The sequence below is a fragment of the Peromyscus maniculatus genome, chromosome 17 (assembly GCF_049852395.1).
Source record: "Peromyscus maniculatus bairdii isolate BWxNUB_F1_BW_parent chromosome 17, HU_Pman_BW_mat_3.1, whole genome shotgun sequence".
Taxonomy (NCBI): domain Eukaryota; kingdom Metazoa; phylum Chordata; class Mammalia; order Rodentia; family Cricetidae; genus Peromyscus; species Peromyscus maniculatus.
The window spans coordinates 54,455,792-54,482,119 of NC_134868.1; the positions used below are offsets into that span (position 1 = coordinate 54,455,792).

The 26,328-nt window shown below is 40.3% G+C and overlaps 1 protein-coding gene across 2 annotated transcripts in view; it reads left to right on the forward strand.

The window, feature by feature from the left end:
* Csmd1 (CUB and Sushi multiple domains 1) overlaps positions 1-26,328 on the forward strand; it is a 1,611,441-nt gene that overhangs the window by 1,127,676 nt on the left and 457,437 nt on the right. For both annotated transcript variants that reach the window (XM_042262873.2, XM_042262874.2), the window contains exon 8: positions 9,427-9,514. In XM_042262873.2, the coding sequence (XP_042118807.2) occupies positions 9,427-9,514 (88 nt within the window). The remainder of the gene's footprint in view (positions 1-9,426; positions 9,515-26,328) is intronic.

Consider the following 26,328-nt stretch of genomic DNA (forward strand, 5'->3'; position numbering starts at 1 on the left):
TAATATTCTACTACAAATGGATAAAGAAAATGTGGTACATTTACACAATAGAATATTACTCAACAGTAATAAAATATCAATGACATCATGACATTTGCAGGCAAATGGATGGAACTAGAAAAAATCATCCTGAGTGGGGTAACACAGACCCAGAAAGACAAACATGGTATGTACTCACTTATAAGTGAATATTAGATGTAAATCAAAGGATAACCAAGGGAATGGGGGGATAAGAACATAAGGGATCCAGTTGGTGGAGTTGGGGGCAGGACAGAGGAGGAGAGTAATGAAACAGATATCTTGATAGAGGGGGGCATTTTGGGGTTAGGGAGAAACCTGTTGCCAGGAAAACTCCAAAGAATCCACAAGGATGACTACAGATTAAACTCTAAGCAATAATGGGGAGGGTTCTTAAACTGGTCTTCCCCTGTAATCAGATTGGTGAATGCCCTCCCTAACTGTCATCATAGAGCCTTCATCCAATAACCGATGGAGATGCAGAGATTCCACAACCAAGCACTGGGCAGAGCTCCTCCAGGGGGAGTCCAGTTGAAAAGAGGGAGGAGCTTGGCCTGCTTCAACACAATGAGACATGCTTTGTTAACTCCCATGGGAGGTCTGGCCCTTTCTGAATGGAGGAGGAGTGAATGCGAGCAGGATAGGTGGGAGGTGGGAGAAGGGGCCAGGAAGAGAGGAGGGAAGAGAAACTGTGGTTGGTATGCAAAATCAATGAAAACATTTAAATAAAAATTTAAAATGAACAAAAAGTTCTAAGTTTTCATTTTATATTTTGTGCTGTGTTAAACAAACATTATAAATTATGAAGTGAAAACACAAAACAAGTATCCATATCACCTGACAATTATTAATAGTGGTATTAACATATTTGAATGTTTGTACCACTGAGTACAGACATTTTCTGTTTATAATGATTCATATATACATAGGTTTTAATAACTAGTTATTTTCATATTTATATGAAATATATATATATATAAATGATAGAATATAGATAGATAGTAGATAGATGATAACAATCCTTTAGTGTATTAATTGCCATGCTCTTAAATAAATATTTTAAAATAACTTGCATACTACTATCAAAAGATGGCAGTGAGTAGTTCTGATATATAAAATTAGTATTTCCTATTTTTAAGAAGCAAAGAGTTGGGGCTGGAGAGATGCTTCATCAGTTGAGTTTTTTTCTGCTTTTCAAAGCACCTGAGTTTTTTGAACCCAAGCACCTATGTTGGGTGGCTCACAGCCTCTTAATGAACTCCAGCTCCAAGAGAGTCCATACTCTCTTACCTCTCTTACGGCTTCTACCAGCACCCACATGCACATGACCACCACCACCCCCCCCCCTCTCTCACACACACACACATACATACACACCCCACAAATGCACACACACACACATAAAGCATATAGAATAATGGGAGTCTGGAAAGGTGGCTCAGTGGTCAAGGTCACTAGCTGCTCTTGCAGAGGACTCAGGTTCAGTTCCCAGCACCCACGTGATGACTCACAGCCTTCTGTAACTCCACATCTGTGGGATTTGGCACTGTCTTCTGGCTTGCAAGGGCACTGGGCACACATGGCACACTTACACACACGCAGGCAAAACACTCATACACATAAAAGAAAGATAAATACCCCAAATCTTAATAATACATTTTTTTTAATCAAAGAATTAACGAATGGAAGATTTGAGATTTAATCACAATATATTTGATAGATGTATTAAATTAACATTTTAATGCACATGCAGTTTATTGTTCAATTAAATATGTATTTAAGTAAATATATACATTTACTTGTTGTATTTATTTGTATATGCTTGGAGGATATGCCACATATGCATATGAGTTACATGTTATCGACTGTGAAGTTAAATATTCACCTTTTGATATCATGTATAAAATGAAACATGCATGCATGTATATAGGCACACACACATATGAATATAAACACACACATTGATTCCCAAATCAATTATATGTTTCTCTTATTTATTCTCTGGCATCTCCAATCCCATGCAAAGAAATCCAGATTTTTTTTGTGTGTGTGATCTTGCCATTGGTATGAGAAGACTATAAGGAGCATCCTACAGGGTCTTTTGCACAAGGCCTGAAAAGCATTCACAAATCCTGAAATCAGAGTTTCAAATGTTCAAAGACTAGGGGCAAAGTGCAGGCTATGGCCCTTGGCTGCGTCCTTCCCCTGCACTCTCCTTGTGGACTTGACCTGCTCCCACAGGTCAGTGCAGGGCACAGGCTGTCGCCAGGTCCTGAAATACACACTTCGGAATGCAGCAAGGGCCTGACGAGGCTGTTGACAGGTCACTCTCCAGGCTCTCCTGAAGTGTTCCCTGGCGTTAATTCCATCACCTCAGGGGGATTTTATATTTGACGGGGCTTACTTTCTCATCTCCTTTGAGCAGCAAAGAAACATTGTGGTTTAATTTGAAGATACATAAGGAAAATATGTCCTCTTTGGGAATTTCCTGCCAGGGTGATTTGTAAACAGGAAGGGTAACCATTGCTATGACGGCATTTATCAAGTACACTGCTTGCCTCTAAACAGAACTGGGAGGCAATTATGTGAGAAAGAGCAAGAACCCAAGTGCGAGCCAAACGTCTCTCTCTTTGTTATGTCATTGGGACTTGTTTGTTCTCTTTTGTGTTTCTAGGTAATGTAGTTAGGGGATCACATTAAAATTGAAAATATATCTTAAATTCATAAACCACTATAAGCTAAAATTATTTGAAGCACATACATATCAGCAGAATTTGAGATAAGAGAACATGGGAAATTTTCAGATATAAAATTAATAGAAAGATATTTACTGGGAAATGTGTTTAATAAACATGGCATTAGTATATTTGATTAGAAAGAGCATATTTTCATAATTTAGATGTTTGGAAAACTCAGCCCTTGACTCTCATATGACAGCCAGTTCTGTAGGTCTGACTGGAGATCTGTTAATATCAATAAGAAATCCGTAATGATCCCAGAAAAGCAGTGGGTTTATGACAATTTATTTCTGTGTAAACTACCCCATCGACCTGACCAGTACTAATAAATATTCCTCACCCGATGCCAACAGTTCTTACTTGCCTCATTTATTTGGAGGTAGTAAGCATTTGTTCAGCGCTGGTGTATAAAAACTAACCCCTGCCATAGGTTTCAAACAGTCCACAGGAACAAAGGCTAGCCTTCTGTGTTGCTGTAGCCTCATCCTTTGCTATGTTCTAATGAACATCATCGGGCTCAAACCCATCACATATGGTGGCTCTAGAAGAAGCCAACTGAAGATCCCTTTGAAGAAATGAAATTTCCTCAAGTCCTAAAGAAGGAGAAGGCATTATTCTTCAATGGCTTCCCTGTTGGTGAGGGAAGACCCGGGTTTCTGTATGCCTTAGGAAAAAAACTGTGCATGCTTATTTATTTCAAACTGAGAAGTCTGTGGTCTATGGTGTCCCCTTGTCACACATCCAGGAACAGGCTATCACTCATCAAAAGGGCAGGGACAGAGTGGGGACATAAATGCTAAGAAATCTTAACCGAGATATATTTTGTATGACATTCTTGATGGTGTCACCTCCCTGAAGGTTTTAAATGGTTAGTTTGTCCCAAAGTTGATCCAGCAGAAATATATCTGAGGGCTACTAAAGAAAAGAAGGTCAGTGGTTAAAAAAAAAAGCAATAACAATAAGCCACAAAGTTCACCATGACCATACAGTGTGAACTTATGAAAATGGCTCCTATTCTGGATTATTTATTCCCATGATAAATGAAATTTAACTGGAAGCATGCCCCACAGAAAGACTTGACCCTTCTTTGCCACTCAGCATTGGTCATGGAGAGAAGGGTTGTGCTTTTTTGTGTATCTCCTTTAAACCCAGGGTTCTAAATGAAGGTAAATTACAACCACAGGGTTGGAAGGAATCCCAGGAGCATCTTTGGTTGGGGATGAGATGACAACACCATTCTACTTCCATTTTTTACCCTCAGTGCCATTTTAATCATTATTATAATTTGTATAAAAGAAATGCAATTATTGAGAAATGAAGTAATTTTTCATGAATAGTTCCATTTTAGCTCGCAAAGTGATTAAATACTTAAAGCTCCCTGCATCACGTCCGTGTGCTCAGTCTGGAACCTAAGTTCAGGGTTGACCTAGCCAGCTTTCCCTGTAAACTCTACATAGCCTAGAGTCATTGTTCTATTGAGGGGTTCTCTAGATCATATTGGCCTATGGGTGAGTGTGGAGGGATTATCTCTATTGATAATTGACATAGGAGGACCCAGCCCACTGTGGTAGGCACCATTCTCCTGGGTTGTATAAAAAAACTAGAAAAGCATGATTGAGCAAGTAAGCCACCAAGCAGTATCCACCATGGTTTGCCCTGTGCTCTTAGACTGAGTGAACTCCCTGCCTATGGTTGTCCTGCATTGTATAGCTCGGAGTCCTGCCTCCAGATTACTGTCTTGAGTTCCTGAGTTCCTGCCTTGACTTCCGTCAACGATGTCCTGCCCCCTAGATGTTTAAGCCAAATAAATCTCTTACTTCCCAAGTTCTCTTACTTTTGGTCAGTGTTTTATCAGAGCAACAGAAAGGAAACTAGAATACGGTGAATGGCATCGAAATTCCATTAGTTTGTGTCTGTCGAGTGTGTTTCAATGTGAAAATCTTGTGGGGTAATTCTATGGAGTAAAGGCCAAGTCATGCAAATTGTACCTGTAGATTCTCACAGTAGCACCTGTTGACTTTTGCATCATCACTGTCATAATTATTATTCTTAGTTATTTATTATTTCATTAGTATAAGCCCCATCTCCATTAGCTTGTCTCTAACCTTCCTCATTATATGTAGCTAAGCCATGGCATCCTCAGTGGCTCTTTTCCTGCCTGGGCCCCTACTCTAACTTTGTGATTTGTTCCAGAAAAGTTCAATGTTGCTCTTAGACGCCATTCACAAGAGCAGGACACTTAACATAGAAGTATATTAAGCTGCACTGCATACCTCACAGTGCTTTATACCCAGCTAATGTTTTACTCTGCATTAACAAGCTATAGAAATGCCATTTAAAATATATGCAGCAAATTGCAAGATGATTCTGTAAGTGAAGTACGTGCCTTACAAGGAGGAGTACCAGCGACTGATCCCCAGAGCCCACATTAAAAGAAAAAATAGTTAGAGATGGTCATGTTTGCTTGTAATCTCAGTGGCAGTACAGACAGGTTTCTGAAGCCCACTGGCCATTTAGAGATCCTACTTGGCAAATTCCAGGCTAGTAAGAGACAGTGTCTCTGAAAGAAAGAGCAATGTAGGCAATACCTGAGGAGGCACAAAGGATAATACCAGAGGTGGTCCTCCAATGTCCATGCAAATGCACACACAGGGGTCCATGCTCCTGTACATCCATGTACACCTCCCCAAACACAGAATCACAAGTAACTATATTATCATAATCTCTACCTTTAAATGTTCAAATCCAGTCAAAATTTGTACAAATGTTCTCAACCTGTAACCAATTGCTCACTTGCAAATTTAACTTCCTTTTTAAAAAAATACAGTCAATGTATGTCATGAGTTCCTTTATTCAGTATTTCAGTTTTGAGTTTTAACTGTTTCGGCTATAATTAAACATATTTATTAACATCTCTGGCATGCGTCCTGTGAGGCTTGGGAAGATATGGTCTAAAAAAAAAATTAGAGTTAAATGGTATTTATAGAGTTGATTCTTCTCCTTTGAAACTGTTTCTGTGAATCTCTGGGGCCACTGCTTGAAGTAGGATTATCGCTACATCTCCCTGTCACTGTCACATCCCCTCTTTAGTTTTGAGAGGCGTTACCCATTAGTAATGTTCAGAGAAGGTGTGTGGAGTTTCCTGTTGGCTTGGCCATACACTGTTTGTGCCCTGCATATTCTTTCACCTTATAACAGATATCTGCCTCTGCATCAGTCACCTATAAGTTACCTCCCCATCCATGTCACCCTCTACCATCTGCAATCACATTTTCCTTATTTACACCCGGTGCCTTTGGAGAAGTTCAGCGAATCCTCTCTTCCTCAGTGAGGTTTTCTGGGTTGTCACTGGAAGATCAAGAAGGTCCTCACCTAACTTGGATGCATACTTCCTATTGCTTCTTAATACTGGGCTACATAAAAAAAATTTTAAAAACCGAATGGAGAACTAAAAGTACACTTTCTATAAACCTTGGTTCATCAGTTACTTTATGTTGCTCTGATAAAATACCGTGACCAAAAATGACCTAAGGAAGAGGGCCAATTTTGGTTTATAGTTCCAAAGGGAAGGTCTATGATGATGGAGGAAGTGTGGCAGCAGGTAGTCAGAGCAGGAAGCTGAGAGATCACACCTTCAGCCACACGAGGAAAGCAGAGAGAGTAAACTGGGAAGTGAGGTGAGGCTATACACTCTCAAAACCTGTCCCCATTGATGTACTTCCTCCAGCAAGGCTCCACCTTTTAAAGACTCCATAACCTCACCAAATAGTCGCCAATGGAGGACCATGTATTTAATTCCCCGGGCCCATGAGGGACATTCTGACAGGTAAGAGTACCTCAGACAGAGGCAAGATCCTAACAGGTGAACTACTCCTGGCAAAACTTTGTGGTTTCTATTCCCGGTGGGATTACTGCATCCTGGGACCAGCCAGGATGAGGAACTCAAGTGAAGAAGGACTCTGTAGGAGCAACTCAGCTAGAGGAAAAATATGATGGAAATCAAACGTCCTCAAGATTTGAAATCACTAACTACTCAATTAAATAGGCTCAGGGAATAACTAGTGGGCCATTCACTGGTTAATGTGCATAGAATACTCAATCAAACCACAGGCTGGAGGAAACAAGACCTTTCAGAATTATGGGTAATTACAGATTTACATCTACAGTTACATTTATACCTGTAGGTATATATCTGCATTACATGCATAGCTGTGTTTATATCTGTATGCATGAATATTTATCTATATGAGTGTTTATAGTTGTACTTACAACTATAACTACAGTTACATCTACTATCTATATATGAAGAGAGCTGTATAGAGATACACACACACACTATATATATATATATATACATGGCATACATTTTACTAGTTTTAGGCATTTTAAATACACAGTTCTTAGGCATTAAATATATTCACACCCCCAAATCATCTGTCATCATCCATTTTTAATGTTTCTCTCTTACCCACTCAAGCTTCCAAACACTTAGCAATAACACCTCCCTCCTCCCTGCCCACGGCACTGCACAGCTACTATTCTCCCTTTGAATTGAGCTTCTTTTCCTTGGCAAGTTCACTGTGTCCTAAGTTGAAAACTCAGCCTCTATTGAGCAGGATTCAGTAGGCTTTTGACATTTTTTTCTTTATTGTTTAACTCTTTTTCCCACCCATCTTTGAGTAGGAAGGGTATTGATCATTTAGGACCATTGTGGCACTGTACTGTGGGCCCCACTTGCTTAGGCAACAGAAAAACATGTTCTCAGCAGCTCTCCCGGGTCGGGTGTGTGGGGAGTCAGCAGATCTGTTTTCCACTGAGGCTGCTTTTCCAGTTGTTGAAGGCTGTCTTTCTGACTCCTCCCATGGGCTTCACTGTGATTATGGCCTCACATGCACACTTTCCCAACTCTACTGCCAGTTGTATTAGGATTTAACTGAAACATCACGTCACATTACTTATCTCCAAATGCAGTTGCACCTTGAAGGACTAGGGTTTGGGGTTTCTGCCACTAGTTTGGGTGGGCTTCATTGAGCCTCTATGTGGATGTGGGATCCAATTATGTTTAAATTAACATCTTCAAGGAGGAGACCAGCTTTACCATCTGATTGCTGTTCTTTCTTTCTTCCACTTCTCTCTTAATGTCTCTCTAGTATTTGTTGTTTTATGCCGACGCCGACAAAGTTTGACTCACTTCTTAGATGAGCATTGTACCTATTTTCTTTGTACTTACCTAAGAATTACACATAACACCCCCAATTATAAAATCAATACCAATTTAGTATTATATACAAAAATTTTGCTCCTTACAGTTCAACCCCTAACGTCATGCTATTGATTTCATAAATTGTATCTTTATATGTTAATATTCATCAACATAAATTTATAATTATTTTATGTATTTCTCTTTCATATAGTATAGAAAACAAAAAGTGAAGTTGCAAATCAAAATAATGATATTACTTTTCATATATATATACATATATATACACACACATAAATATGTGTGTCTACATTTTTTCAGATATATTTTTCTATGTGTTTACTTTTATGGGCAAACTCATTTTCAGTGGTTTGAAGTCATATCTAAAGTCCTTTCATTTCATCTCAGAAAAATTCCATTTATAATGTTCTACTTTGCCTTTGGTTTGTCTGAAAATGCCTTAAATTCCTTCTCTTTCTTGGGGGATACATTTACAGCATACACAATTCTTGCCCTGTGGCTGTTTCTGCATGTGTTTCTCACAATGCTCTACCGAGAAGGTATTTGTGCTGCATTTGTTCTGTGTTCCCTTGGTCTTTGTCTACACGTTCCTTTTGCTTCTGCCCTGTGCTGCAGCAACTGATGCCACCAAAGCCCAGGCCTGGTGATTTCCAGAGTACAGAGCAGATGGGCTCGGATATCACAGAGGGATCTCGATCTCTCTCAGAAGCATCTCCATGGGTGTACACCAACATCCCAGTAAAATGAACTGGATCACAAGCCCTCAGTTAAACACATTTCTGTCAAGAAAAAAAGAACTTTCCTTGATTTGATGAGACAGTTTATGTAGGGTGAGATGGATGTTAGAGTGCCATCTACTCTATCCAGTATGCACATGGTTCTTAGGGACTGCCCTGTGGTGTTGGAAACCCGACAAGAGGCTTAGGAGACTCAGAAAGGAAACTGCACACCTGTACAAAGGGGTCATTCCCATGTCAGTTCAATGTAAAGCACATTCAACATTTAAACTTGCATTAATTTTATTAGACTATATATATAATATATATTATAGATCATATATATATTATAGATCTCAATGATTATCACCTGCATTATTATCCATGGGGAATAGACAAAACTGTCTTCTTCATAGGCACAGGCCTTTTCCCTAGTCCTATAAACTGGCACAACACAAGAGCAATCATTAAAAGCAAATTAACTGCTAATTAAATGTTCACCTCTTCAGTAGTGGAAAGACCTAAGCCAAAGAACGTCACCATCCTTTCATGGGTAAAGGTGTCTTTGATTTTCAAGACCAAAGGTTCACTTTAATGTAGCTGAGCTGTCATCATTGTAAGAGAATTCGCTTTGAGTCATGATCATTGAAGCTCTGAGTGTGTCTTGCATACATTTTCTGAGTATTTCCTTGATAGCTGGGCAATCTTCTGATATGACTTCTCTGTGTTGCAGTGACCCAAGGAGGCGTGTCTCTGGTCTCGGACATGTGTCCAGATCCTGGAATTCCAGACAATGGCAGAAGAGCAGGTTCTGACTTCAGGTAGGAAACAAAATAATGGCTTGGAAACGGAGTTATTTTCTAACATGTATACCTGACCTGTCATTTTTATCTCATTTGTTCTGTTGATGGAAAGACACAACTTGTCATTAATTAAGAATTTGCAATATTTGCACAACTCTGGACATAGTATGGTGATAATTTCCAGGTACCCTGACATCGATGGCTTCAGAACCCAAGTGAGGCTAAAACTTTGACTCTCAAAGTATGTAAAAAAATTTGTCTTCAGATTTATAAATATGCGTATGTTTGTGTGTGTGTGTGTGTGTGGTGTGTGTAACTTGATAGTCTAATGCTTAAAAATAAAGAACACAAAAATTGTATTATGGCTTTATGATTATTGCCTCAAATAAACTTTTAGGGTATCAAATACTACTGGTCCTCAGTGTCATTCACTCCAAGATGCTGCCCATCAAATAGGATTATGAAGAGCTGGAGACCCCTCTCCGGTTACTCTACCATGATGCAGCTGTGATTACAAACACTCCAGGGCTTTGCATTTCTTCCTGTCTCTTAGAACCTATCTTTTTCACCTCATGTGAAGGGCTAGTAAACAAGAGTAATCGGAAGAAAATCAAGAGTGAAGGGCACAAGAAAGGAGTGTTCCTTCCTATAATCTGCCCATTTATTTGAGAGACAGACAGAATTAAGGCTACCAACATGGGCTGAACAGCTGTGCCAGTCATGAAGAAGGGAGTCCATGGATGCTCAGTGAGCCTGGCACAGCAACAGCACCACTAAAGAGGATGGGGAAGCAGGATGCTTGTCTGTGGGGTGGCTGTCACCGAGTTGATGGTATCACTAGAATTTCTGTCACCAGCTACACAGTGCTGTAGACTGGGTAAGTTTTCAGGAAAGCTTTATTTCATGTCCCAGTCTGGTAAATCTAAGGTCAAGATGCCACATGTAGCAAAGTCCCAAAGTGGTGTAGGTTGTTGAAGGAGAAATTGGGAGCCTTATTGAATGAGGGTGCCTGGGCCTCTTCCTCCCATCCTGTCTGTCTCTGTTTCTGTCTCTTCCTCTCTCTCCCTCTCCCAGACGTTTAAATAATACTTCTCTGAGCAGAAACTGGGACAGTGATTTTTATTCATATATATATATATATATATATATATATATATATATATATATATATATATATAATTTTGCTGGGGTTTTTTGTCGTCATTGTTGCTGTTGACTGGACACAAGTTAGAGTCATATGGGATGTAGGAATCTCAATCGAGCAATTGCCTCCATCAGTTTGAACTGTAGGCAGGTCTATGGGTATTTTTTCCAACAATGATTGATTGGGAAGGGTCCACTTCACTAATGATGATGTAATTCCCGGGCTGGTGGTCTATATGAGAAAGCAAGATGAGCAATCCATGGGAAGCAAGCATGTAAACAGAACCCCTTAATGGTCTCTACATCAGGTCCTGCCTCCAGGTTGCTGCCTCAAATTCCTTCCCTGACTTACCTCCATGATGGTGTACCATAACCCGTAAGCCAAATAAACCCTTTCTTCAACCATCCTGTACCCCCACTCCCATTGGTTGATTTTGTCAGTGTTTTATCACATCAACAAAAAGGGAACTAGGGCAGAAAGAATGGGGTTTTGCTTTGCTGGACTTGACCATGCTGTTTGGGAAAGTGTCTTAGGGTTTCTATTGCTGTGATGATGAAATGAAATACCATGGCAAAAGCCAAGTTGGGAAGAAAGGGTGTCTTTGGCTTACATCTCTAGATCATATCTGAGGAAGTCAGGACAGGAACTCAAACAGGGCAGGAACCTGGAGGCAGGAACTTACTGGCTTACTCCCCCTGGCTCGCTCAGCTTGCTTTCTTATAGAACCCAGGACCACCAGCCTAGGGATGGTACCACCCACAACAGGCTGGGTCTTCCCTGACCAATCACTAATTAAGAAAATGCCCCACAGCCTTACCTTGTGGAGGCATTTTCTCAATTGAGTTTCCCACCTTTCAGATCACTCTATCTTGTGTCGAGTTGACATAGAACTAGCCAGCTCAGGGAGTATTGTGAAAGGGTTTGGAACTTTGACCTGAACTCAGAGCTTGATGAGCAACAGCGGAAGCTCGGAATATATGATTGTTCAGAGAAGCACACATGATTGAGGCCTAGCTTGTGAAGGCTCAGTGGTAAGCAAATACTCTGCCAGGGCTGTTCATGTTCTATTTTGTATCAGCCATCTGTGGAGGTGAAACCTGTGCTTCAATGGGATTATAGGCACTTGTCAGAAGAGATAGAAGAATCACCTGTGAATAATAAGATGCCAGAATCATTGAGGCCAAGTCTTCTCACAAGTATTTCAAGGTCAGCACAAAGAAGCTGTGGTCCAGAGAGGGATGAGGCAGCAACTTGGTAGATGCCATGCCCCCTATGGTACTGGTTTAAAGGCATAAAGAGGTCATGGTGTGTAGCTGAGGCTTGTCACTATGTGGCAGGGTCAGCATCTCTCTGAATAGAGGCCAGAATGGCCAATGATAGAGGGGCAGTCTCCATTTCCATAGAGACCCCAGCAAAAAGGAGATGCCAGAGTCACAAGACAACCCCAAAGACAAGGTTTAGAGGGAAGTCAACCTGAGCTTGCATGATAGGCTGTATCTGTTGCAGAGGGCAGAGATGAAGAACACCAAATCAACCTAGCCTCTCTGAAGCCCAGAAGACCATCATTGAGTCCCAGATGCTTCACAGTGGGCTGTTTATGCTATTAGGTTCATTTTTGTTTTATCAGATTGTAACTGAGTCCTGGTTCTGTCTTAGACAAGGAATGTATGTAAATTAATATCACCATCACCATCACCATCATCATCATCATCATCATCACTTTACAGAAGAGTCATAGTTAAGAGATTTAAAAATCCATGGATTTTAAGAAGTCATTGAACTTTTAAAGTGTTCAAATTCCAAAGTTGGACTGTGTTTTATGTTGTGATATTAATTGCCTGACCTGGGGCAGTGGAAAGCCAGTGTGCATGCTGGGGCAGTCATGAAAGGAAGACAAAATCTGTTTCTAGAAGACACCCACAGCCCTCTGTTTTAGTGTCTTAGTTTCCCTAGGTCTCTGTGTTGTTCACATTTCTCCAAGCATGCAACAACCAAGACTTTGGAAATGGCTAGAAATGAAATCTGAAGAGTGTTTTGATTTTATTGTGAGATTTCATAGGACTTTATTGCCAGACAATTTTTCAAGAAAAAAAGAGTTTTGCTTTCCACTTGTGTGTTTCTTTGTTTTGCCTGAATGAGCATCCTGGAACCCTATTACAAGGTTGGTTGGGAATGGGCACTATCTATGGCTTCTTTAGTCTCAAGTTGAAGAGGAAGGAATTCTGATTTTGGTCAAGAGTGTAATTTCAGCTCTAAGTTTTCCATGGTGACCTTTATTGGGTTAAGGATGTAGTGATCTATTTTGTATTTGTCTGGAACTTTTTTTTTTTTTAACACAAACAGATACAAGATTCTGTGAAAACTCTTTTCTACATCTATAGAGATTATCTTGGCTTACCTGCTTAAATTGCTAATACAATATGTTAATACATTGATTTCTAATGTATCAATATCAGATTCAGTGCTAAAATTAAGGCATCCTGTCTTTTTCAGTGTTGTGGAAGGAAAGGGAGTCTCATGCATGCCAGACAAGCATCTGCCTGTAGGCTATGTGAACCACCTGACATTATTTTGCTTCCATGTTGTTAGATTTCAATTTCTAAAACTTTACACATCTCTGACACACAGTTTCATGATGTAATCCTATAAGAATTTTGTCTGGTTGTACTGTAACAGTAATGCTTACCATATAAAATTTCATTGGGAAATCTTCCTCTAGAATAGTTTGTGCATACTTGGTAATGGCTTTTCCTTGAATGCTGAGGAGATTTACCAATGAAGCCACCAGGAGAGGAGTTTTCTCAAGAAAGGTCTTCAGCAACTGACTCAACAGTCCCTTTATACATACATCTCCTTTTGTTAACTGTTTATAGTTTATATGTTTCAGAGGATTTTAAATTTTCATTCAAGTTGACAAAACATAGTGACACAAAACTTTCCATAGTATTTTCTACAGCGTTACCTTGAGTTTTTAAAATGTGTCCAGTTAACATTTCTATACATAGGAATTTTCATTTTTTAATTAGCATATTAGATTTTGTTGTGGAGTTTTCAATCACAGTCCGTTTTGTGTTGAGTCTCCTGTCTTCATCTACATCTGTCCTTCAATAACTCTTTGTACCTTCCCTCTCAGAGGAATTTTGTTTTCATGTTGTAGTGTTATATTACTACCATTTTGTTTTCTGGGCAACTCTTTATCTGCCTTTGTGGTCCCCTTTCTAGTTTTACAATTACACATACATACACACATATGCATGTAAGAGAGAACATGTAGATTTTTCCTTCTGAGTCTGGATTATCTTGCTTAATGTAATCATATCTAATGGCTTCCATTTTTCTGCAGTTTTGATAATTTCACTTTTCTTTATGGCTTCATAAAAAATCCACTATGTGTATATGCCATATTTCAAATACTAAACTTATTTATATTTTATTTTATATGTATGAGCATTTTGCTTGCATGTATGTATTTATACCATGTACATGTCTGCTGCCTTCAGAACTCAGAAAGAGGGTGTCAGATCCTATGGAACTGGAGTTGCAGATGGTTGTGAGTTACCATGTGGATGCAGGGAACTGAAAACCCATGAGCCCTGCAAGAGCAACTTGTGCTCTTAATTACTGAGCCATCTTTCCAGCCCCTGTACCACATTTCCATTTATCCATTCTTTGGGATATGGGTATCTGTGTTGATTCCATTTCAGAATCTTTTGAATCAATAGTTGTATGACAGCTCGGTTTCCTTTTATTCACATTTTCTGTTTTGATTGAGTGATTTGACAAGTGGTGCTATTGATCCTCAAAAATGACAGTAAGCCTGCTTTCCCTGAGTTTTCTGTTTCTTTGGCTGCAGTCTTGTAGATTGGGTCAACATTTGCTTGCTGATTCTTCTTGTTTGCCCCAACCCTTTGAACCATGGGGTATCTGCTGTTCTCTTGTCTCATTCATTTCATAGTTGAGGAGGTCAATGATCTAAGATCCTTCTTCTTTGCCTCTCTCTGTTACCATTCTTTATGTCGTCCTATATAGTGTGTATATAAATCTTTCCCTCTGGTGCATGTGCATGCAGGCAAAACACTTACATACATTTGTAAATTTATTAATACTGCATTATTGCTAAGAATATATTAGTTCCTATTAAGCATTTCTTCTAAGTTACCTTGAAAAGAATGTTTTTTTTTTCCTATAAAAACATGTTGTTGCCAGTGCTAGAAGTAGCAGAGGGTTATGCATCCCCACATAGTTCTGTACCACCCACCACCTCTGTCCCTATTTCCAGTTTTCAGTAATATTTCCCACTCTGAAATCACACTCATCAATACTGAAGTGTCTCATTGGAAACATCTTTAAGCACTGGGGATCTGTCAAACTAACGGTAATAGATAGGGCTTCAGAATTGCTCAGTTTTTGTTAGACAACTTTACTTCATCATTGGCAACAAATATAGTTTTTTTGAAGTTAAAGATACATTTTAATGAAAATTTCTGATGAAAAGTATAATCTTATCAATCACCATTTGTCAGTCATCCAGATAAATAGGCACTCAGTGGATAGGCAATCAGCCACTGGCTCGGATGTCAATCACATATGTCTTTGTCCTCATGACTGACACCCCTGAGATCTCAATCTGCACTGGAGAGGCACTGTGGATTCAAAGGATATATACAGTAAAATCCCAAACTATTCTTGCTTTACCAGGGACTTTCTTGGGTGGCCTTGGCCTTTTCTGTGTAAGGCACACTGTCCTTGCTTGAGTGCTGCATTCACCATCTGGCAACACAATAGAAAGATCCTGTTACGTCTTTATGTTGATTTACAAGAGCTTTGATTTTACAGATCCCCTGAAAGGGTCTTTATTCGAGGATCAATGGGTCACTCCATGAAAAGAGATGCCTAGGCCTGCAAGCTGGGGCTCCACAGGCCAGGACTGAAAAGTCACTATTCAGAGATGTGTTCCATTGTAAGGAAAGTTGGGTGGAATTGAATTGAAGGTCATCGGTACCCTGAGTTGTCATTGTGCAGTGACCACTGGCGTCAGATGCACATGACCTGTATTTATTGATGATACTTGCTGTCTGTTTTCCATGCGTCTGGAGAACCCATGTGTGTTCACAGACAAACTGATACACCCTGGCCCAGAAAAGATGCCTTGAGTCTTGGATGAAGTGAGATGTGAAGGCAGCTAGTCCAGAGGTTTCCTACCTTGCTGATGTTTATAACCGAAAGGGGATATTTTTCATTATTTTATAATTTTAGCAGCTCTTTTAGTGGAAATCAGTTCTGTTCTCTCTAAATTCTTATAACCAATACTAATGACTATTATATAATACAGATGAATGCCTGATGTGGTCAAGATGAGCTGGACTCAATTGTAGCCGATGCTACTACAATTATATGTAATTTGGAGCTGCTCTTTGTTTGAAGCGGGCTTACTTTATTAAGTTGATAAAGTATCTGCCTTCTAGTTTTGTTTGAATTATTATTGTTTCCCTGGAAACCTTTGTGGTTTTCTTAAGGCAATCTAAATATTAATTCCAGGGTTATCAATAAATTATTTAGTTAATGGAGCCTAACACAAAGCTTTCCTGTGTGAATTAAGTCTGTGGGAGGAAAGTTTCCAAAGTATTTGTTAGCATTGACCACTGTCTAAAAGACAAAGTATATTCATTAAAAGCGAGGAATTATGAGTAAGATTGATGTAGGAAAGAAGGTGCTGTGTTAGGGGAGGAACCTGGCCTCTATTGTCTGTGCATTTCCCGTCCTGAGGAGAACATTCCTCCTCCATGTGCACAAGTGCAACTCTCATCACTTTTTAAAATAATTTCATTTTCACTGATGGGGCCTTCATGCCTTCTAAGCAAGGACTCTACCAACTGTACTACACCCAGCTCCCAGGCCCACCCCCACTCTTTCCCTCATTGCTGGGCTAGAACTTAGAACTCTACATATGCTAGGCAAGCACCTTATCATGGCCTTCATCCATAGTCCCTGGGTGCTATTGTTGTTAGTTGTTTATTTGTTTTTAATTTATTTGTTTGATTGTTTGCTTTGCGATTAAATCTCGATGTTAAGCCCAAACTAGTCTCAAACTCATCACTCACCTGCCTTAGCCTCTGCAGTACTGGGATGTGCATAAACTCCCTAAGCTAGCTCAGTGAATAGGTTATTTCAGAATAAGTCAAGTTAACATGCAACTATTAGGGTGAGCCTTGATTTTTGCTGTTTTGTTTTTGAGACAGGGTCTGGGTGTAAAGGCCAGGTTGGCCTTGAACTCATAGTTACTCTCATGCCTCAGCCTCTCAAAGTGCTGAGATTACGTGTCTCTGCTACTATACTCTATCTTTCTGTACATGTCTTCTTCTTCTTCTTCTTCTTCTTCTTCTTCTTCTTCTTCTTCTTCTTCTTCTTCTTCTTCTTCTTCTGTAGCAGAGATGAATTGATACCTTGGGACTCAGGCAAGGCAAGGGCTCTACCACTAAGGTAGAGCCCCAGCCCTTACAAATAGAATCTTTAAACTTTAAGGATTGTTGTGGCAAGATCATGTCTTATCTAGGACTTGCTGCTGGATCTTGACGATGGCAAGCCTCTATCAACATTAGTTCTTTCTAAACAATGATGACTATAGTGACTGCATTTTCTTTTTCATAGTGACCTTGATGGACCACTGTGTCCCACAGGTGTAAATTTCTCAAAGCAGCCACATTGCGAGGAGGTCCTACCTTCAGCCATATATCCCAAGCAACAAACACACTTACCACTGAAATGGAAGAGTTACTGAAAACATACACTGTTGTGACTGCCACCTGAGTAGGGCTTTATGTTCCCATGCACAGTGGGACAGGTTATTTGTGTATATGGTTCCTAATCTAAATATTAGAAAATGTTTATCATAGGTAAAAGAAGGAAAACTGAACAAAGGAATCTCCCTGAATCCTCTGAGCCCACAGCTCCTCAGCAACTCCAGTACTTCACCTAGGGAACACTCCTGAACACCACTCTGGGCTGCCTGGAACCAGATTCCTGAGCTCACAGTCCAGCATAATCACCATTCTTCAGTTTCTGTCTTCTGTTTTAATTTCAGAGTCCCACACTTACCCAGCACGGCTGTCTGTAGCTCCTCACAGCCCAGCCCACACCCCCTGTATCCATGATTCTTGCCACATGTAGTATAGAGACAGCTCACATGGAGAGAGACAAGGATCTCAGAGTAACAACATTGCAAAATACCACGATGCTTTTCTGAGGATGGCTGTTCATTTTGTAAAATGGAACATGGCTCTGTGCAGGCTCCTGCTCTCCCTCCCCACTCAGCTATTCTCTCCACGATTCAAAGTACTCTCACCCCAGCTCTCTACAGCCTACCCAGCCAGCCTTCCCAGCATCTGCATGCCTATGACATTTACTTGTGTTGCTAGAGTTTTGTTAAATCATGAGGTCCCGAAGGGAAGGGGACAGGCCTTATTGATTTTATCTCTTATTGCTGTGCCCAAGTCATGGTAGACACTTTTATTTTCTGTTGAATTGGATTAAACTGAAGCTAACAAGCCTGTCCCTAGGGATATGTGATCACAGCCTCATTAGTACTGTGTTAAGCCAATTAAGTTAGCCACTGCTGGTCAGGGAATGGATTAATGACTCTTTACCAAAAAAAAAAAAAAAACCCTATGACCTATACTAGAAAAGAAGTTAGGAGATTGGCAGAGTAACATTATGACCCAAAGGTCATATATGATTTAAAACTGATGGGAATGTGTTGACGTGCTAATAATTTCTCTTCCAATACATAAGCACTACTTTAACCCCATGGTATAACTTCAAGTCTTCCCTTTAATTTGTAACTGTTCTTTACAAAGTTGCCTATAGCAGATGGAATCTGTTGCTATCAGATGGAAGGAGAAATTGAGGCATGTAAAGGAGAACTGACATGATCCATGAGAATGAAATAAGTCAACCCCTTTTTTGATGAGATGTTGGTCACTTCCGTGGCCGGAGAAGGCTGTGTTCCTTGTTCCTTTCCATGTGGCATATAGTGATGGTGCTTAGAGTAACTCCAGCATTGCCATGATGTTCTCTTCCCTCTGCACCTCTGTAAACAACCCATAGAGTCTCTCAGCTAGGGGACAAGTTTGACATTCTTCCAATGAACACTGATTCCCAATAAATCTGTCCCTGAATTATTTTTAAGTAAGCAAAGGGTGGGGGGTTAGGTGAGAGAAGTGCTACTCTGCTATGAGCCAAAATCTTCATGTTCTTACTGTTTGCTTGTCATGTGGGACATTATGTTCTCCCTCCAGGAAGTGAATCTGAGAGGCAAAAATAGGACTTAGTGTTGGTTTTGTTTGTTTTTGAGACAGCCTTGTCGTGTATTTCTAGCTGGCCTTTAACTTGCAGTGATCCTCCTATTTCATCATCTCAGTGTTGGGGTTATAGGCATGAAACCCTTTGCCCAGCTTAAGGCCTTGGCATTGTATAAACAGGGTTATAGGCATGAAACCCTTTGCCCAGCTTAAGGCCTTGGCATTGTATAAACAGGCGTAATTTTGTTACCTCTCCTACTTGTTAATCTATTGATTCTTTTGATGTCTTCCCATTTTTAACTCCTCATAAGGGAAAATTCAGTTGTACTTATCAGATAGGAGCAGAATGCACAGGCGAATCTCTGTCTGCTATGTAATCATGATTGCCCCTTAAGAGCCTCTGTGTTCCTGTGACTGTTCCCTCCCTACCCTCCCAACAGACCTGAGGGATGTGGCTTCCTATCTGACCTTATGATACAAGCCCTGTATCTTTTGCTCCCATTCAGGGCCCTATCCTGCTGGGCCACCTGAGGATGACCCTTCGTCCTTCTTTACCTCTCCTACACTCCCCGGGTCCATCCTAGCACTGGCCACCATTGAGAAGTCTATGTGTGCTTTTGTTTACAAGTTTAACTAGCATGGTGCTGGCTTCTTTCCCCTAACAAGGGTGTAACCTCCATAAAGAGGACAGCTTTGTCATTCATTATCACTTTCTCAGTGTGGAACCCAGCGTGGGGCTCACAGTGAACATTTGGTAATTACTTATTAAATCATTCACTTTCACTTTTAAACGAGTTACATATTTACATATTGTAAGGCAGTGATAAATGTCAGCCCAGGATGCAGACTTTTTATCCATGGGTAATTTTTCAGGACCATCTTCATTCTGTATGAGAGAGCTACTGTGTGGATACACAAAGATGGGCGTCTGCACCTGCCAGCTACCTGCAGATTATTTACATACAGCATTGTTCATCTTAATAACAAGAGGGGAAAGGTAATGCTATTCTGTCATTAAAGGACATTGAGAGTTCAGTATACTTTTCCATTATCCTTATCAATTAAAAAAATCAACTTACGCTGGGTGGTAGTGGTGGTGGTGCACACCTTTAATCCCAGCACTCAGGAGGCAGAGCCAGGCGAATCTCTGTGAGTTCGAGGCCAGCCTGGACTACCAAGTGAGTTCCAGGAAAGGCGCAAAGCTACACAGAGAAACCCTGTCTTGAAAAACAAAAAAAAAAAAAAAAAATCAACTTACTAGTAAAAGAAGACTCTTAGAGGTTACAATTAAGACTATTTTCAAAGTTTAATAAAACTCGGAAGCCTTGGGTTGGTTCATCTCTGGACCGGGCTCTGCTTGGAAGAGATTTGCCTCCTTTTCTCTCATCCATCTTCATTCAGTGTTTGAAAGTAGGACTCAGTCAAAGAGCTGTCCTTATTTTTCAAAACTCAAGTGTTATTGCTCCAGCCACTGCCTATGTCAGCAAATGGTTTCTTTGCTACTCTGTTAACTAGTGGAACCGAAAAGAAAGTGATGTGGGGCCTGGCTCATCATTCTGTGCAAATAGAACCAGGTCAGTAGAGTTGTCTGTAGACTTTAAAATCTGTTTTTGAGTCTGCAACAAGAATGCCCCTTCCCTGCTCCAAAATGTCTTCAGGATTAGAAAATAATTGAAGGATACAACACATTTCTATAGCCTCCCTGGGAGGCAAGCATGTAGCTTTCTAGAAACTTGCGGTTGCTAAGAAACGAAACAAGCCTAGGGAAAGCATTTACCAAAGATTACTGTTCCTCTGAAGAGTGACAGTCCATCTTTAAGGACTGCTTGGAGAGGTACCATTGCCATGTTGTCTTCCTTGCCCTGGGAAACCTTTGTGTATCTCTAACAAAGGGCACATTGAGATTGTTTTAGATGTAATTCATCTGTCAAAGGCTACTCCAGTGACTGAGGGTGAGGAGACTCTCAGACGTTCTTCGCTTTTCGGTATTTGTAAAAGTGGCATTATTTTGTGTATATATGTGGGGGTGTATAACCATTATTTAAGCATGCATTATTCTGTTAGCTTTGAAATGCAAAAGACAGCTGATAAACTAATTATTTGATTCCATCATCATCATTAGAAGCCCTGGTCTGAGGACAACTCCAACGGGAGTATACAGTAGTCTCTGTTTCTGGGTTCATCGTGTAAAAAAAAAAAATGAGGTGAAATAGAAAACATGATCATTTCTCTTCTCAGATGGGACCCTAACTCTTAGCTATTCTTCCCTATCTATATAAGAATAAGAGTTTCTTATTCAGAAACACCAATGACCTTTGGGGCCAGGGAAAGCATGTGTGACATCAGGTTCCAGGACACCTAGAAGACATTTTATAGTATAAAAGCTTGGACTCCTACATCACTATTCAGTAAATTTGGTTAGGGCCAATCTGCTTGCTTCTCAGTTTCCTCTTAAAACCCTTCAGGGTCTCTGATTATTATTCTGTTTTCCTCTATTCCTCTGCCAGAAATTAAGAAAGAGTCTGGCAGACTTAGTGGTCATTGGTCTGTACTCCACAGGAAAAGGCCCTAACTTATTCTCACCATTTTGATCCTTGCAGTTAGACACAATCCAACTGCCTACTGTCTCAGCTTAATTGGAGAAGGTGTGGGTACTAGGAGTTTTGAAAGTTTTAAACATTGTGGTAAATATAATGCTCACCATTTTCTTTTGAAGTGTGTGCCATTAAATTTATTCCCAGGACTGCACAACCCTCACCATTACTCTTGTTCAGAATCCCCTATCTCTAGCAAAATTGACACTGTACTCCTAAAACAAAAATGTCATCCCACATACAGCTCACGGTCGCTGTCCCACTTTCATCCACAGTATGGATGTGACTACTATGTATACCTTAACTATCAGTAGGCTAAGCCCTCATAAGTATCTGATGTGCAAGCAATATCAGTGATCATTGGATGCACAGTTTATGTCATTTGTAAGAAGATATTAGGAACACATGATCATGCTATCATGCAGGGCTTGCATTTGAAAATCAGTGTTTGATACCAAAAGTGTTCTGTAATGTGAAAAGCTCTTATTTGGAAGCCTCTCCATATTGTCTGTTTATTACAGATTCTGTATATAAGCAGAAGTTGGGAGCAATAAGGGTGGCTCATTTAGTTCCCTGTGCAAAAGTATTACCCCTTCTTGGCCTCCTTCAGATAATGTCCTGAGAATAATAATAAGGAAGCAATGAGCTGGGGCGGTGAGCAGTTCTGTGTGCAGAAGTCCCTGGGATAGCATGATGCAGGCTGTGCTTGGAACATGAGACATCTACCTGCTGAAACAGAGACACAGATGCCATTTAGAGTGCAAGAATGTGTGGCCTGGTCTCAGCTTGCTAGCCAAGGATTTGGTGGATGAAGAGGGTCAACGCTCACCTCACTTTCAGACACTGGAAGGGGGATCACCACAGCAACCAAACTGGTTCAGGTATTGGTGTCAGTGTAGACCTTTTTCCAGGCACCTGCATTTTCAATATAATGGCAAGTGTTATCTTTTTTTCTCTGTATTGAAATTGTCTATTTAATTACTGAAATGATGGTTTGGCAAATGTTTAGAGCTGTGGTTTTCAACCTTCCTAACACTGTATCCTTTAACACAGTCTATGTTATGGTGACTCTCAACCATAAAATTATGTCACTGCTATCTTATAACTGTGAATTCCCTACTACTATGAATCACAATATAAATATCTGATATGCAACATATCTGAAATGTGACCCCCCCAAAGAGACCATGACCCACACATTGTAACACACTGTTTTAGAGGAAGATGTTTCTGACTGATATAGGTGATAGGATAAAAATGGAGGACAGATCTGTGTATGGATCATGTCATCACACTCTTGACTTTGGCCTTGAACTAGAGCACTGCTTTTATTTCTTGTGCTCATCTCACTTCTGAAGCCAGTTTCCATTAGCAGCAATTCCTCCTGACCACTGTGGAGAACGGCTGCAAATTTGGGATGGGTAGGTCCAGCATGAGAGGCACCTACATTCTAGGTGACATTTTAGTGGGTCTGGGTGATGGCTGTGACTGTGGATAGGGCCCTTTTGAACAGCCACAGATGATTGCTACACATAGCTCTTATAAAATATGGCTGGCTGATTCCTACATTTCTACCCAACAAGTGAAGAGAAGAGAGTGGGCTAGGTGGCTTTTAGATTTAACTAGCACCCACAGAAGATAAACGAGCCCAAGTCACTCTTGAATTGCGTTATGTTCTCCTGTGGCACGACTTTCCTGAATTATATTAGGGATGCTTCCTATCTATACAAATGAGAATGAGACAGAGGAAAAAGAGAATGGCAGGGAATCTTGAGCAGGTTTGAATGTAGGGGGAGGGACTGCTGATTTAGCAGATTTGTATATAAGGATACCTTCTACAATCTCTCTCTCTCTCTCTCTCTCTCTCTCTCTCTCTCTCTCTCTCTCTCTCTCTCTCTGTGTGTGTGTGTGTGTGTGTGTGTGTGTGTGTGTGTGTGTGTGTGTGTGTGTGTGTGTGTGTATTTGATCCCCAACCTGGTTTCTGTATTTAGAAAGCATTTAATTGGGCTTATGGTGGAGCTAAGACATGGTGGCAAGAACAGCTGAGACTTTACATCCTGATCTACAAGCAAAAAGCAGAAAATACACTAGAATTGCAGGAGTCTTTTGAAACACAAAAGCCCACCCCTAGTTACCCCCTTCCTCCAACAAGGGCACACCCTTTATCCTTCACAAATGGTTCCTTCCACCAACTAGGGACTAAGTAGTCAAGCATATGAGCCTTTGGGGGGCATTCTCATTCACATCACCACATTCCATTTCCTGGCCCCCATAGGCTCATGGCCATATCATAATTCAAAATGCATTTAGTTCAACTTCAAAGACCGCTGTGGGCTTTCAGTCACAACACCATTAAAAAGTCCAGAGTCTCTTCTGAGATTTTTTTAAGACTTCTAAGCTCTTGACTATAACACCCTATAAAATCAAAATATAAATTGCACACTTCAAAATATGATGGTACAGATTTTACACCACCTTTCCAAAAGGGAGGGATGGGACATAGTGAGGAAATACTGAACCAAAGCAAGACCAAAACCGGATAGGGCAAACCATGCATCTTGTAACTTTGTGTCTGATATCAAAGGGTTTAGATGACTCTTTCCTTCCAGCTTTGCTGAAGACAATATACATCTTTCTCTCCTGGGTTGGTTCCACTCCCTGTCTGCAGATTTCCTTGGCAAATATCTCATGGTTCTAGCATTCAACATCTTGTGTCTCCAATACAACCCAGGCTTCAGTTTCACAGTTTCACAAAATGACCTGTCAGGGCCTCTAATCCTCTCAGGGCTTTCATGCAGGGCCTGCCCTGGCCCACATAGCCTGGCTTCAGTGTCTCTCCTCAATCTTAGAGGAAGATTTTACAGCCTCCTTACTCCTGTATCCTTCACGACTCTAAAGACAGAACCATGATGCTGCCAAGTTAGGCTGCCCACTTGGGATGGACCCTGCCCTCCATGAATCACATTTACAGCAGATTTTCTTTGTTGTTGGTTTTTAGTAACAGAAAATTCATTAGGCTTTTTCCTTTCACAGGTTGGAAGCTTAGCTGAGTGGGATCTTGTCCTGGGGACACTTCTCCCTTTATTTGAATGTGAATCAGGCCTTTTCTAACACAAGCACAAGCCTTGGCTCTAACTTTAAATTATTTTAATAAATTTATTTACTTATTTAGTTTACATCCTGGCTGCAGTTTTCCCTCTCTCCTCTCCTCCCAGTCCTTCCCCAAAACCCTCTGTGTTCTCACATTGTAATCTGCTCCCCCTCTATATCTCTTTAGGAAAGGGCAGGTCTTCCATGGATATCAACAAAACATGGCTTATTGAGTTACAGTAAGACTAAGCACATCCCTATGTATTAAGGCTGAGCAAGGTGACCCAGTATGAGGGGCAGGGTCCCAAAGACCAGTAAAAGGGTCAGAGACATCCCCTGTTCCCATTTTTGGAAGTTCCGCAAGAGAACCAAACTAACCAACTGTAACATATATGCAGAGTGCAGGCTCCCTGGTTGTCCATTCAGTCTCCATGAGGCCACAAATCAAAACGACTCTGAGATTGCATCTAGATCTATCAGAAGGGCTAATATCAAAAACACAAGTGACAAGTAATGCTGGAGAGGATGTGGAGCAAGGAAGACACTCCTTTGCTGATTGGAGTGCAAACTTGTACAGCCACTTTGGAAGTCAGTGTGGTGATTCCTCAGAAAACTAGGAATTACCTGATCTTGATTTAACTTTGGGAAGTGGTATCTAAATCTATCAAGAAACTTGCCCATTTCTTTTAGATTTTCCAGTTTTGTGGAGTACAGGTTTTTGAAGTATGACCTAATGATTCTCTGTATTTCCTCAGAGTCTGTCATTATGCCCCCACTTTTCATTTCTGATTTTGTTGATTTGGATATTCTTTCTTTGCCTTTTAGTTAGTTTGGATAAGGGTTTATCAATTTTGTTAATTTTCTTGAAGAACCAACTCTTTGTTTTGTTGATTCTATGGTCAATTTTGGAGAAGGTTCCATGTGGTTCTGAGAATAAGGTACATTCTTTTGTGTTTGGGTGAAGTGTTCTATAGATATCTGCTAAGTACTTTTGAGTAATACCATCTGTTTGTTCTATTATTCCTCTATTTAGTTTCTGACAGGCAGACCTGTCCATTGATGAGAGTGGGGTGCTAAAGTCTCCTACTATTATTGTGTGGGGTTCTATGTGTGATGTAAGCTTTAGTAATGTTTCTTTTACAAATGTGGGTGCCCTTATATTTGGGGTATAGCTGTTCATAATTGAGACATCATCTTGATGGGTTTTTCCTTCAATAAATATGAAATGCCCTTCTCCATCTCTTTTGATTAATTTTGGTTGGAAGTCTATTTTGTTAGATATTAGGATGGCTATATCAGCTTTCTTCTTAGGCCCATTTGATTGGAAACTTTTTTTTTCAATCCTTTACTCTGAGGTAGTATCTGTCTTTGATGTTAAGGTGTGTTTATTGTATGCAGCAGAAGGATGAATTCTGTTTTTTGTATCTATTCCATTAGCCTGTGTATTTTTATTAATGAATTGATTCCATTGATTTTGAGGGATGTTAATGACCAAAGATTGTTAATTGTTATTATTTTGTGTTGGCAGTGGTAGTGTGTGTATGTGCGCCTATGTGTGTTTCATTTCTTTGGGTTTTGTTGGTGTAAGATTTTCTACTTCCTGTGTTTTTGTGGGTGTAATTAGCTTCCTGGGGTTGGAGATTTCCTTCTAGTACCTTATATAGAGCTGGATTTGTGGATAGATATGGTTTAAATTTGACTTTGACA